This window comes from Magnusiomyces paraingens (genome assembly GCF_902498895.1).
Source record: "Magnusiomyces paraingens strain CBS 517.90 genome assembly, contig: contig3, whole genome shotgun sequence".
In the NCBI taxonomy this organism is placed as follows: Eukaryota; Fungi; Ascomycota; class Dipodascomycetes; order Dipodascales; family Dipodascaceae; genus Magnusiomyces; species Magnusiomyces paraingens.
The window spans coordinates 375,725-389,513 of record NW_022474069.1 but is presented as its reverse complement, the minus strand read 5'-3'; the positions used below and the strand labels follow the sequence as shown (position 1 = coordinate 389,513).

General features: G+C 35.1%; 5 protein-coding genes across 5 annotated transcripts; 4 read left to right on the top strand and 1 right to left on the bottom strand.

Annotated features, from left to right (window-relative positions):
• Nucleotides 1–18: 18 nt before the first annotated feature.
• SAPINGB_P003431 (uncharacterized protein) lies at nucleotides 19–1,434 on the top strand (the record flags this gene model as incomplete). The annotated part of the gene is made up of 4 exons (XM_031998149.1): nucleotides 19–86; nucleotides 153–248; nucleotides 313–451; nucleotides 520–1,434. 4 exons carry the CDS (start codon nucleotides 19–21, stop codon nucleotides 1,432–1,434), a joined length of 1,218 nt encoding a protein of 405 aa, XP_031854040.1.
• Nucleotides 1,435–1,493: 59 nt separating this feature from the next.
• On the bottom strand, nucleotides 1,494–2,792 carry SAPINGB_P003430 (uncharacterized protein; the record flags this gene model as incomplete). The annotated part of the gene is made up of 1 exon (XM_031998148.1): nucleotides 1,494–2,792. One exon carries the CDS (start codon nucleotides 2,790–2,792, stop codon nucleotides 1,494–1,496), a length of 1,299 nt encoding a protein of 432 aa, XP_031854039.1.
• Nucleotides 2,793–3,099: 307 nt separating this feature from the next.
• On the top strand, nucleotides 3,100–4,224 carry SAPINGB_P003429 (uncharacterized protein; the record flags this gene model as incomplete). The annotated part of the gene is made up of 4 exons (XM_031998147.1): nucleotides 3,100–3,135; nucleotides 3,216–3,278; nucleotides 3,366–3,419; nucleotides 3,484–4,224. The coding sequence occupies 4 exons, from the start codon at nucleotides 3,100–3,102 to the stop codon at nucleotides 4,222–4,224; spliced, it is 894 nt and encodes a 297-aa protein (XP_031854038.1).
• A 1,921-nt stretch (nucleotides 4,225–6,145) lies between these two features.
• Nucleotides 6,146–7,993, top strand: SAPINGB_P003428 (uncharacterized protein; the record flags this gene model as incomplete). The annotated part of the gene is made up of 1 exon (XM_031998146.1): nucleotides 6,146–7,993. One exon carries the CDS (start codon nucleotides 6,146–6,148, stop codon nucleotides 7,991–7,993), a length of 1,848 nt encoding a protein of 615 aa, XP_031854037.1.
• Nucleotides 7,994–9,916: 1,923 nt separating this feature from the next.
• Nucleotides 9,917–11,088, top strand: SAPINGB_P003427 (uncharacterized protein; the record flags this gene model as incomplete). Its single annotated transcript, XM_031998145.1, has 2 exons — nucleotides 9,917–10,083; nucleotides 10,179–11,088. The coding sequence occupies 2 exons, from the start codon at nucleotides 9,917–9,919 to the stop codon at nucleotides 11,086–11,088; spliced, it is 1,077 nt and encodes a 358-aa protein (XP_031854036.1).
• Nucleotides 11,089–13,789: the final 2,701 nt, after the last annotated feature.

Sequence of the window (13,789 nt, the reverse complement as noted above, 5' to 3'; positions counted from 1 at the left end):
GTTAACGATATTATTCGCATGGTCACAAGAGGATTCTATGACATCCGAAGTGTACTTATTATGGACGCGTTAATCATTCATAAAGTGTAAGTATTCAAGCCCAATCATATTTTTCTTTTTTCAATGAGTATCTAACTTTTTTTTTTATCAAGTTTGAGTGACGATGACATGAGAATAATGCTCGATATTCAACAAAAGGAAATCAGAGGCCTTTGCTCAAAATTAAAAGAAGATCATATACTCAAAGAGTACGTGTTTGATAATGTATTATCTTTTTTAAAAAAAATATCTAAATTAACTATTAAATCCCAGCCATCTTCAAAAGGAAGAAGGAAATACATACCGACCAATCACAAAAACTTACTACTACATCCATTACACAGAAGCTGTGGATGCTATTAAATGGAAAGTCCACCAAACTGTGAAAAAAATGGAAGACCAAACGATTGCTGTATGTTGAACTAATTTTAGTAGAAAATTTCTACATCTAATGGCAATTTTTTTTTTCATTTTTTCTAGGACGCTTATCCTCAAGGTTACATTTGCCCACAGTGTGGTGAACGGTATTCTCAGCTCGACGCATTCGCCCTCAGTAACTCGCTTGGAGTCTTTATCTGTTCCATTTGCGATGGAGAACTCCAGGACGATGATACCAGTGACGAAGCCAAAGCAAAGCAGGCTACGCAAGCTAGACTTATGAGCCAGCTGCAACCCATCATTGATAGTTTGCGCCGCATTGATGATACCTCTATCCCAGACAATACCTTTCAAAGCTCGCTTAGCGAGGCCCGGCCTCCTCCGGCCAAGGTTCCACCAGGTCAATTTGCCAACGGTTTGTCTAATTTTTACGATACAGGCAACGGCTATGGTGGTACTTTCAACAATTACGCATCATCGTCCGCATCTCTAACGCAACAAAATGGTGCGGCTTCGCTCCAAGTCAACATCACTTCGAAATCTGAAACTGCAGCTCTGGAAAAACAGGCCCAAGAAGCAAAGGCCCGTCATGCCGAAGAAAACGCTCTGCCTACGTGGCATCTCGAAAGTACAGTTGGGAAAACAATGTACGCTGGAGACAGCGATATTGTCCCCGATATGTCGGGAGATACTAAGCATGATGACAAAAGCAAAATCAATTTGGATATTGATAACAAGGCTGGTATTATCACAGGCGCAGGTGCTACAGCTAATACAGAAGAAAACAATTCCGATATCGCCGCTTACTTTGCTCGTCTCGAGGCTGCTAAAAAAGCAGAAGAAGAGGAAGAAGAAGATGACGATGATGACGATGATGATGCTGATGATGCTGAGTTTGAAGATGTTGTTCCTGCAACTGAAACTAACACCAAACCAGCCTCTGCTCAAGATGATGATGACGACGACGACGATGATGATGATGATGATGATGAAGATGAAGAGTTTGAAGACATCTAATTAAAAGGAAATATAAATGTATAATTTTTTTTATGTTAGTCCGCATATAAAACTAAAAATTACTTAAATCTTTTCTCCACAAGATCAGCTCCCAGCTCATCGTATTCCTGCTTGGTAACCCATGTTGTATCATAGTGACCCAAGCTGGCAAGAATACTAGCACCCGTCCACACAGTGCTCTTTTGGGCAAGCTGATTGTTTTGCTGCAAAACTCTCATCTTCATGTTTGGATAAACTACCGCCAAGTCATTACTGATGCGCGTTGCCAATCCCTGCAGCAGTGTTGTTCCACCTGCTACAATCACATTATTGAGCAGAACACTCACTGTCTCAAGTGTAATTTCTGATTTCGCAAGACTCTGCTGAATTAATTCAGAAATTCCCAGCGATCCCTCAGGGATAGAAATGCCCTGAAGAGGGTACGCACTAGGCCTAAACAACGGCTCCACAGTTGAGAGTCGTTCGGCTGTTAGCAAAGTATTGAATCCATCAGGAAGCTCAAACGGCCGAGCCACTTTGCTCTGGTATGTGCCGATTTGTAATGGAGTATCGGAAACAAACGAAGTTGTCTCTTTGAACTCGTCCAGCAACCGATCAACCTCAAAATAATTATAACTCTCTGTCACATCCTTGTCGACAATGTCCGATCTGTAGCATGACTCATCAGGAGCCTGGTTAAGATCCAACTGAACCCGTTTCTTGATGCGGTATGGCGGCACAATGTTAATATTCTTACTTTTAAGCATATTGACAATATGAAGAGTTACAAAGTCGCCGGCAAATCGCGAATGTAAGCATCCATTAGAAATGATATTGCCGTCCAAAATGGGGGTCACAGTCGCCACACTCGAGCCAATGTCCACAATCAGTGCTGTAGGAAGCTCCGAGTTGTAAGCAGTGCATAAGGGGTTCTTGACGATTGTGAAAAGTGGCACGCCTAAATCTTCAAAAGCAATCTCAGCAGCCTTTGACTTATTGGAAGCTGGATTCCAAGTCGGCTCAGTTGTCGCCAGCGGCAACTCGTTGGTCGCGTCTTCTTCTACACCCAGCAGTTCATGGTAACAGTATCTCCAGTTGCGTGCCATTGCATCCCAATCTTGTACAATCCCATCAGCCATAGGTGCATAAATCTCTTTCCCGGAGTCAAAGCGATGCACGGCTCTGTCTCCGAAATAAAACTTGCCTTCGGCATCCTTGCCATACCGCGTGATAAAAACATGTCTAGGAAGTCCTTCTCCAGCGTATCCTACGCGAGTAAATGAGGACCCATTTTCAATGACAATAGCAGGTATTTCATCTGAATGGGGCACTTTATATGCTGAATTGCTGACGGGTATTATTGTGGGGTCCGTAGTCATTTGTTTTGATGTTTTTGATTTTTTTAAGGTGGTGCTAATGTTGCCAATTGTAATTTTTTTTGGAGGTGTATTTTTTTTTTTTTTCATAGGCACGCGTCGCGATATGGGATAAATATTACACAGGACCTAGATATACGCAATGCCGGAGCGAAATCGCAGGGTGCCCGAATTTTCACCTTTCACACGCAACAGCACATGAAATTTTTTTTTTCGCCGGGCTCGTACCTTTTTCCCCTTCTTCTTTTAAATAATCTTCAACCCCACAGTGGTCAAAAACCTTTAGCAATATTAAAATAAGTTTTTCACAATGGCTGCTGCTACTGCTCCTGCTCTTACCAAAAAGGTATGTTTAATGAATCAGAAAGTGTGCAAAAAATACTTGAAAAATTGAACTAACCTGTTTCTTTTTGATTTTAATTTCAGCCTGATCCATGGAAGTCGTTGGTGGCTGGTTCCATTGCCGGTGCCGTTGAAGGCGCTATCACAGTATGTTTATCGGGACGAGTGCCTCTTTGGGTTTCGATTTTTTTAAATGATAAATATTTGTTCTAACCAAGTTTTTATTTGTAATAGTATCCATTTGAGTTTGCTAAGACTCGTCTCCAACTCGTCGATAAATCTTCAACCGTAAGTCCTAATTTGTGCCTGAGAGAAATGTTACAAGGATTCATTGTTAACTGAATTTTTTTAGGCATCGCGAAACCCTTTGAAGCTTATTTTCACTACTGCTAAGTCTCAAGGTGTTTCTGCTCTTTACACAGGTTGCCCGGCTTTCATTGTCGGTAACACTTTTAAAGCCGGAGTCCGATTTTTGGGATTTGATGCCATTAAGGAGGCACTCCGTGATGACGAAGGCAATCTCTCTAAGACTCGTGGTGCTCTTGCTGGTCTTGGTGCTGGTGTTTTGGAATCTGTTGTTGCTGTCACTCCCTTTGAAACAATTAAAACCGCAATGATTGATGATCGTCAAAGTGCCAATCCCAAATACCAGGGCCTCTTCAAGGGAACTTCTAAGCTTATTAAGGATAAGGGCTTTTCCGGAATCTACAGAGGTCTTGTTCCCGTTACCATGAGACAGGCTGCCAATCAAATGGTCCGTCTTGGCTCTTACAATGCTATGAAATCCGTCATTCAAGATTCTAAACCTGATCCCACGGCTCCTCTTTCCTCTCTTGAGACTTTTGGTGTTGGTGCCATTGCTGGTATCATCACTGTTTATACCACTATGCCTCTTGATACCGTTAAAACTAGAATGCAAAGTCTTGAAGCTAAGTCCCAGTATAGAGGTACTCTTCATTGCTTCTACAGAGTTTTCAAGGAGGAAGGTCCTATCACTTTTTGGAAGGGAGCAACTCCCCGGTTAGGCCGTTTGATTCTTAGTGGTGGTATTGTTTTCACTATTTATGAAAAAGTCATTACTATTCTTAACTAAGGACCCGTTTATAACTCTGTAACCTTTTTTTTATATCAATAGATTAATTAAAAAAATCAAAATGCATATGATCGCTAAAAAAAAAAGAGTTTAGGTACAAGATTTAGCACATAAATTCTGATGAAATAATATCATTTAACCTAAAATACTATCTATCTATTTTTTTATTGTTAATCAACTTCTAGCCTGTAACCCAAAATTACCAATTATACTAATGACAGCAAGGTTGGATTCTATTTTTTTTAAAGCAAGATTTAGATAATATTTGGCTAGAAAAGCCGCATAAAAATATTTGTTAAAATTCTTAATTACTGAAGCCAACAAACTTATCTTGAATGCTTTAGTTTCCTATTTCATTAAGAAGTAAAAACGGTTAATCTTCCTATTCCAATGAGCAATTTTTTTCCACTGGTTTGCGTTCGCTTAAAGCAATATCATGTTTTTCAAACTGTGATGCGTTTTCATTTTAGTCACATCAACGGCCAACTAGCCAGAAAAGTGGTAGTGATATCACCAAACGTTTCTTATTGTTTGTTTGGGTTGTCGCAATAATCAGACAGTATTTTACATACCCACCAGCGGATCCTTTCCTTGTTTCAGAAGCTAGAAAACAAAAACTAACGAAGGAAACAATTTAGACCACCCGACGTCATTTTTCAAAGCTGGCTACCCACATCTTTCTTTTTCTCTCTCTCAAACATAATGAAAAATCTATTAACAAAGCTTATCCGTTACACATCTGTAAGAGAAATGTTGATGTAAAACTTATACAAAAAAAATGTCGTCATAAATCTATCTTTCAGTAAAATCCATTACTTGTTTCATTACTATTTTTTTACTATCAGTTTACAGAATTTACACCTGATTATTTGAAAGAAATTTTTATTGGTTTTACCCAGTTTTTTTTTTAAGTTGCTTGTAGTGGGGTTTTGTGTTATTTTTCATTTACCTTTTAAAAAATTAATGGCATCACTGTTGTTGTAATCCTATTGTTGGTTACAGGAAATTGATATGAATGATTTGCATATACAACTGTATATTTAAATTCTTTTAAGGATATCTTTGAAAAAAAATCACCTTTTTACATGCTGCGAGAATTTAATGATTTTTTTAAAAAAATATCATTTTAATTATTACAATTTCATGTGTATCTTAAAATGATGCAAGATATTATAACTGAAAAATATGTTCCTGAATGTTCCTGACCTCGGATTTAAGCCATGTGAACTGATTGATAGGCGTTGTTTTTACCAATTACTTTAGGAGGTCCAAAGAAAAGCAAATTGATGCTCTTGATTTCTTTATGCATGCATGTAAAAGATGTAAATGAATGTGGGGTCTTTAATAATCAAGCCTAATAACATCTGTTACTAATTGTATATTAAGGCAATTAACACTTTTATTATGAGTATTATATACTTTAGTTAAAAAAAATTTGAAAAAAAAGAAAGAAAAAGGTACCAATATTTCACTGATAATCAAAATAACATTAGCCAAGATCTAGGGAAACGAGCCTAAAAAAAGAAAACAAAAAGGTACCAATGAAAACTAGTCACAGTTGGGCAAAACAGTAAGCATTACTTTCTTTTTTTTTTCCTTTTTTATTTCAATACTGTGTTTCTTGCTTTTCTCAAAAAGAGTGATCTTACTGGAAAATTTTTTTATTTTTTTACTATTGATGAGGAATAATCCTGATTTAATGCTTTATGACGTATCAACATGAATCAACAAAGTAAATAATGTAAGAGTATAAAAAAACTGGCAATTGGTTTCTACATGATCCTATTTCAAGAAGTGTATAAATTGAGCAAAATTTCCTGTTTTCGTTTCATTTTTTTTTCTCATCTCATTTTTTAAAAATATCTAAAAAACATTACTATCCCAAAATTAATAGTATTCAACTTTACCTTCAACTTCGACAATGACTTCTCCAAATTCTGATTCGAATACATCTTTTCCCAACAACTCTGCCATCACCATGATAAATGATTTAAATGCGAATTACAGTACTCTCATTCTTTCAATAGACACACCACTTTCCCAAACAAAAGATTTACCTATTGAAATCATTCCAGTTATTCCAGTCAAACCACTATCCACCGCTTCATCTTCCGAAAGCTTAAAATGCACTACTTTAATTGGAAGCAAAACACTTTCTGCTGCCAGCTCACTAGAGACTTTAAAAGAAGACATTCAAAGCAACTATGCACTGGAAAAACTTTTGACACCAATTTCATCTACCAAGTCAATTCCCAAGCCTTCCTGGAAAAAATTCTTTCATGCAATTTCTCTGTGTGGTGCTGCATCATTGGCTGGTTTTTTATTTGGATATGATACTGGCACGATCTCAGGTTTTCTAGGTCTAGATGCTTTTAAGGAACGTTTCGGTGAACTTCTGGTTGATGGAACTTATATCATTCCTCCAATTAGGTCTGGTCTTTTTGTTAGTGCTGTGTGCATGGGCGGTCTTTTTGGTGGGCTCAGTGCCTCATATTTCGGTGAAAAATTTGGTCGAACCTGGAGTGCTATGGGCTACAGTGTAATCTACATTGCCGCTATTGTTCAGATGCTCTATGCAAAAGCTTGGCTACACTACTTTTTCGCTCGCATAATGATGGGCATCGCAATCGGATCTTATACTTTAATTGTTCCTATGCTTATTTCAGAGAGCTCGCCTAACTTTCTTCGTGAAATTAACGTGTCATTATTTCAACTTTTCATAACTCTTGGCATTCTTGCAGGTAATATTGCAGTTTTCAAGACTCATGATTATGAGGATATTACTTCCTATACACATCCAATTTACGTGGCCCTTGGTGTTGCGGCCACCTTTTTCTTCGTCATGCTCAAAATGCCTGAATCACCTCGCTACTTGCTTGCGCATAAAAAAATAATCAGGGCTAAAAACTCTATCGCTCGGTTCATGAATATGCGCCCTGATGACTTGTATGTTATTCGCGAGGTAGAAAATATTTACATGGCTGTTCAGGAGGACAAAAAAGCTGGCAACGCTTCTTGGACTGAATTAGTCACCGGCAAGCCTCGTATCTTTTATCGTGTTTTTGTTGGCACCATGATTCAAATTTTTCAGCTTTTCAGCGGCGCAAATTATTTTTTCTACTATGGCACACTTCTCTTCTCACAGATTGGCGGCTCCATGGACCAATTTGCAACACCCATCATCTTAAGTGGTGTCAATGTTGCTTGCACTCTACTTGGTCTTGTTATTGTTCATAAATTTTCTAGACGTTCCGTGCTTATTACTGGTGCTTTGGGAATGCTTATCTCGTTTGTTATTTTCACTATTCTTGGTACATGTTTTTTCCATCCAGATCTACTTGTTGAAGGGACTATTAATCAGCAATCTGTCAATATTGGCAAGGCCATGATCGCTTGTGCTTGTACATTCATTCTATTCTACGCTTCTACATGGGCCCCGTTGTCTTATGTTATATCTGCTGAACTTTTTCCTCAACGTGTACGCTCCAAGGCCATGAGTTTGGGCTTTTCCTCCAATTGGATTCTCAATATTTTTGTCAATCTCTTCACTCCATTCATTGTGAAGAAAATTGGATTTTCGATTGGCTTTATCTTCTCGGGCTGTCTTTTGGCTGCAACCCTATTTTCCTTCTTTTGTGTTCATGAAACTAAAGGTTTGACCTTGGAGCAAACCGATATCATGTATGCTTCGGGTGTCAGTGCCATTGAGTCTTCAATGAAAACTAAAAGGGAGGAGTTTCTCGCTCGCAGCTCAAAATCAAATGTGTAAATGTTTTTTTTCTGTTTTTGTTTTTGTTTTTTTTATTGGTTGACTTAGACATCTTATTTATGATGTCATGATTTGCGTGTATATAGGTTTACTGGCAAAATCATTTTGATTTTTGTATTATTATCTGTATTTTGTTAATTTTTAATAAAAAGTTATTGTTTTCAAACAATTTAAAAAGGAAGAGATTATTTCGTTAAATTATAACTTTATTAAAAAGGCAGGCATTAAATATAGATATTATTGCAATTGATTAAGTATTATTTAACGATAAATGAGCATTCAATCAACTTATCTTCAAGACAATATGACAACTTTGAAACAGACTATATCTTAAGTTTAAAAAAGAAATGAATTAAAATTTGAAATAGTTTTTTAAACGATTTATTTTTTTTACAAAATAATGAAGATTAATTTTTTGATTAGAGTTGAGGAACTAAATATTAGAATTCATAGAAAAAAAATTTGATTGGAGTTGAGGAACTAAATATTAGATAGAATTTTTTTTTGGAAAAAAAAACTTATAAAAGTAAAATATCTTTTGGATTAAACGATATGTCATAATCATAACTAGAGAAATCCGTCTGTTTGGTCAACTTATGTTTGAATTATTTAGTACTGGCTTTGAAGAGGCATTAATGATTAGAATCGATCGATTCTCTGTACCTGAAATTTTTAAGTTTAAAAAATAAAGAAAAAAACAATGTCAACAAGCTCACCCCTTTTTCCCCTTTTTTTAAGATTTCTTCAATTTAATGCTATTCCTTACTTTGATTTTTTTTGTTGATTTCTGGAGGAAACTATAACTATCAAGAGTGGTGAAGTGTTCCACATAGTAATAAGCTATCAGGGCATATCTTTAACTGGTAAATATTTTAAACCAGATTTAAAGTCAATTTTCTCACATCATCTTGATATTTCATGATTATGCTTTAAAAAATTTTCTCTTTTGAAAGCTGAAAAGAGTTTCCAAAATCAATTAATGTAAGAAATAATAAATATTTTACACAAGAAATGGTGGGCAAATACAGCAGTTTTCGGTTGCTGTGGCTAATTCTATAGCCAATTTATACTTGGATAATAAATCTGACACGACACTGACGTTCAAGCAAGGAGGTCAACCTTCTATTTGTTAGTAAAAAATTATTTTCTCACTTTAAATAATAGTACAATATTTATTCCTTTAATTTACCATACATCTTACAAAGCTTTTTCTTTCAAACTATGCCTTTTGTGGAGGTCTGAGGAGATCTCAGTTTATTTCATATTCGGAATATTCGAAATATCGGCTAGAAATTTGTTGGCCATTATTATTCCCTTCTCAAAAAAAAAAAAAAAAAAAAAAAAAAAAAAAACGTCCCCAACGATATTATCAAACCCTTAGCTGGTATTTTTAAAAATTATAAAAATTGAAAACTGGATATCTAACTCTTATTCTGACCACCCCACATTTAAGAATTTAATATATTAAAAAAAGTCTTTTAAAATTTTAAAAAAAATAAAACAAGTATATAAAAATGAGAAGTACGGGAATCGAACCCATGTCACTTGCTAACTAAATCTCTTTTGGAAGGCAAGTATGATAACCACTACACTAACTTCCCTTATCTCTAATTGATGAATTTTATCATTAATGAAAGTATTTAGAGTAAATATATTAATTTAATGCGCAGTATTAAAATTGTTTCCCAGAATACGGGGGGAAAGGGCTGGATGGTGTAAAGGGTAACACGTTCGCTCGATAGCGGAAGATACTGGGTTCGATTCCCAGAATACCCCCTTTTCCTGAGGATGTGTACGGGAGTATACACCTAGACTGAAAACCATAGGCTACCCTGGTTACAGGAATGCCGACTCTTCTGTACAGTCTAAATAGCCTGCAGGTGATTGCGGGCCGTATCTCTGGCGGAAGAGATTAAGAAATACATGGGCGTCCGTGAAGATAAGTGGAAATGGGTTGGGAAGGTTTTGGGACCGACAGACTGGTTCTCCCTGTTCCTCGTAAGCTGGCATCAGGGCCCATCTTCCGGGCTACCGGAGACGCACAGAACAGAAACCACCCGTACTAAAAAGGTACAAATGAAAACCGGCAAGTCACATAGTCAGACAATAAAAGGATAGCGCAGATGCTGATGTTATATAGTTCTATAACCCTTGAATAAAAACAAACAAACAAACAAATTCCCAGAATACATGGTGCTATTTGGCATCTTGGTGGCGTGCAAAAAGGTATGCGAGGGTCTGCAGTCAGATCACTGTATATTGCTTGCGTGAGACCAATTGTCGAATATGGCTTAGAAATTTGGCATCATAAAATCTTGAAAGGAGAAATCCACAAGTTGGAAGTGATGCAGAACATGGCTTTAAGAAGAATTATTGGTGCTTATCGCACAACTCCTATTGCGGTACTACAAAAGGAAGCTGGTATTATGCCATATAGTATTAGGCTAAAATTTATGGTGGCACGAAAAGCTATTCGTTTACACCTAAATATTAGCAAAACTAATCCTATTAATGGTCATTTGTTAACATTGATTGAGAAATCTCCAATTGCAAAGCTAACCACGCTTTACATGTTGGCGAAAGATGATAGAGACTATATGATTAAAAAGGATGAAAAACGAAAATGCAAGAGGGTTGAACCTCTTACACTGAAACAACAACAAAATCAGACGATTGGAATTTTGAAGAAACAAGCAATGGAAGAATGGAAAGAATTGTATTGGAACAGTAGTAAGGATCTGTGGTATCATAATATCACAGTGGAGTCGAAATGTACTGATAATCTTTCCAAAATGGTTACGGGAGTGATCATGAAGAAAGATAGTCGAAGGATCTTGAGTAATATTACTCAGTTTCGCACAGGCCATGGCAACTTTGGCGCATGGTTTAAAAAGTTTGGAATTGAAAAGGATAGTTACAACTGCAAATGTGGAGAGCTGGAAACAGTTCATCACATTTTAGTTGAGTGTCCTTTGCTTGAAGAGGAAAGAAAAGGACTGAAACGGATATCTCCAGAGATGGACATGTCGACTCTCTTAAACAGTTTAACTGGATTACAAGAGATTGTAAGCTTTATCTCTGCTTGGAGAGATTAAGAAATACAATTACAGCGTTGATGAAGACAAGTGGAGACAAGTTGGGAAGGTTTGGTTATTTTTAACCCCCTGTTCCTCGTAAGCTGGCATCAGGACTTATTTTCGGGCTGTTGGAGATGCAATGTTGAAGCCAAAATTAAAAGTTTATTATTAAAATGAAAAGATATAAAGTAGGAACAAGAAGGATGGCACAGATGCTGAAGTTATATAATTATATAGCCCTTGAATAAAAACAAACAAACAATTTTTAATAAAAAATAATAGCTACAAATGTAAACTTGACAAGCTGAAAAAATTGGGCACATTTCACTAAAGTGTCCTTTGCTGGATAAAAAAAAAAGGAAAAGATTGAAATGGATGTCTCCTAAGATAAAAATCTCGACTCATTTAAACAGTCTGAATAGCTTACAATTAACTGTAGCTTTATATTTGTTTGAAGTGATATAGTTATAAAATTAAAGAAATAATGAAGACAAATAAAAGTAAGTGGGGAATTTTTGGCCTTTAGTCACCTGCTCCTTATAAGATGGTATCAGGACTAATTTTTGGGATGTTGGGGATATAAATGTTGAAATCAAATTAAAATTATTTAGTGGAAACAGAAATATATATATAGTAGAGCAAAAAAGATAGTTTCGATCCTGATTTTTTATACTTCTAATACCCTTGAATAAAAACGAACGAACAATGAGATAAAGAAGAAAATAGATGGTTGGAGTATTGAAGAACACACTTTTTTGACCGCGAAAGATCTTGGATTCGAACCCCAGTTGATGCTATTTCCTGAAATGTGTGAAAGAAAAAGGACACTTGATCCCACAGGCTACTCTGGCTAATAAAAAAATGATTCTTCCATTCAGTCTAATTGGCTTGAAAATGGCTACTTGTAGTATATCTTGGGTAGAAGGTTAAGAAATACACGGGAATCGGTGAAGACAGGTGAAGACAGGTGAAAACGAGCTGGGGATATTTTGGGACTGGCATACTGGTTTTTCATGCTTTTAATAAGTTGGCTTCATGTCAAATCTTCGGAAATATTGATGGCCGACGGACCGAAACAACTTGTACTGAAAGGTACACCGATAGACGGCTAGTTGACAACTTTATGCAATTAAATGGGTAGTATTGGTGCCGATGATATATTTCATTCAAACCATAGAAATATATCATCGGCACCAATACTACCCATAAGCTTTTGAGGGAAAAAAATTTAATAAAAATAATCATTTTCTTTTGTTTAGCAAGCTAAAAAATTTTTAAAAAGAAATAAAGCAATTAAAAGAAAACAATGCATTGTCCGATAACGGTATCATTAAATCTGATGGTCTTTATGTTACATATGCTTAAGAATAAATTTTCATTTATTAAAGAAAATGAGCTCAAAAATGCTATATTTAGGTGTAGTTATTATTATTATTTCTGTTACTAAAAAAATGATTTTTTTCGAAAAATATATGATACACTAAAAATAAAAAGAAATTTATTAACATAATTAACTTTTAAAACGTCTTCTTTTTTCTTTTGTTTTTACAGTGTTACTCAAAAAAATTTTAATAAAAGCAATTGTTTATCATTTTCAATAGCAATTATAAAAAAATTATTTCACCTTTGTTCTGAAATTCTATAAGAAACAGTCCCCTTTTTTTTTTAATATTTTGTCAGTTTTTGTTCAAGCAGGTTTTCAGGGTGAACCCTGAAATTTAAACTGAAAAAAATTTTGATCCCTTAAAATTTCTGCTAAAGTAACTTGTGTTTTTTTTTTTGCTCGATTTACAATACAAAAGTTGATAATCACACACTATTTTATTCTTAAAAAAAAAGTTTTAGTTTCAACGTCCTCTTATTTAGTATCAAAATTAGTTTAACTAATACTAAGTATTCATAATCATTGAAATCGAGCTCTAATAACTAAATGGTTATTAATCACTCACTACCTACTACTCACTATGTACAATTAATTTTATATAAGAATACTATATAGTAGAATATTCTTTATGTATATATATAAGGCATATATGCCTTTTTAACAAAAATTCAAAGGCCTTTGAGAGGCTTTAGGGGTTATTATTGAATTAATTGACTTTTTTTCATCTAGTTATTGTGTAAAAAGAAATTATTAAATTTAGTGATTTAAAAAAAAAGTGAACATGCACTTTACTCAAAAGGTATTTGACCAAGAATCATTCCAAAGAATTGGGAAAAAGGAGGACGGAAGAATAAAGAAATCACGAAAAAGAAATGAAGGAAAAAGAAAAGAACCACTTTTAGTAAAGTTTTTTAATAAATCTCATTGTTAAACAATAACTTTAAGCTATCCATTTTTTTCAATGCTAAATTTATCAATTATGAATAATCATTCAGTTTCCATTATAATTAACATATATATAAATGTAAATATAAGTTTACTAAAGTATCATATCTATTTATTTGATAATTATAATATAATAAATTGCAAATTTTTCTATTAGTCAATTATGTAAATTTTTCAGTTTTTAGGTTTTTAATGTGTCTTCAAGGTCATTAATGTTAAGTAAGGTTCCTCGACAAAAGTACGTTTCTGTAATTTGGTGTTATGTCCGAAAAGCAACCCTATTGTTTAACTCTAAGCAAATAAGCGCCCCACTGTTCTATTGTGGTTTCTCGCAAATACCGGTGCTCTAAATACAGTCTTAAGATGCTGATAAAGTTTCGAAATGTGCTA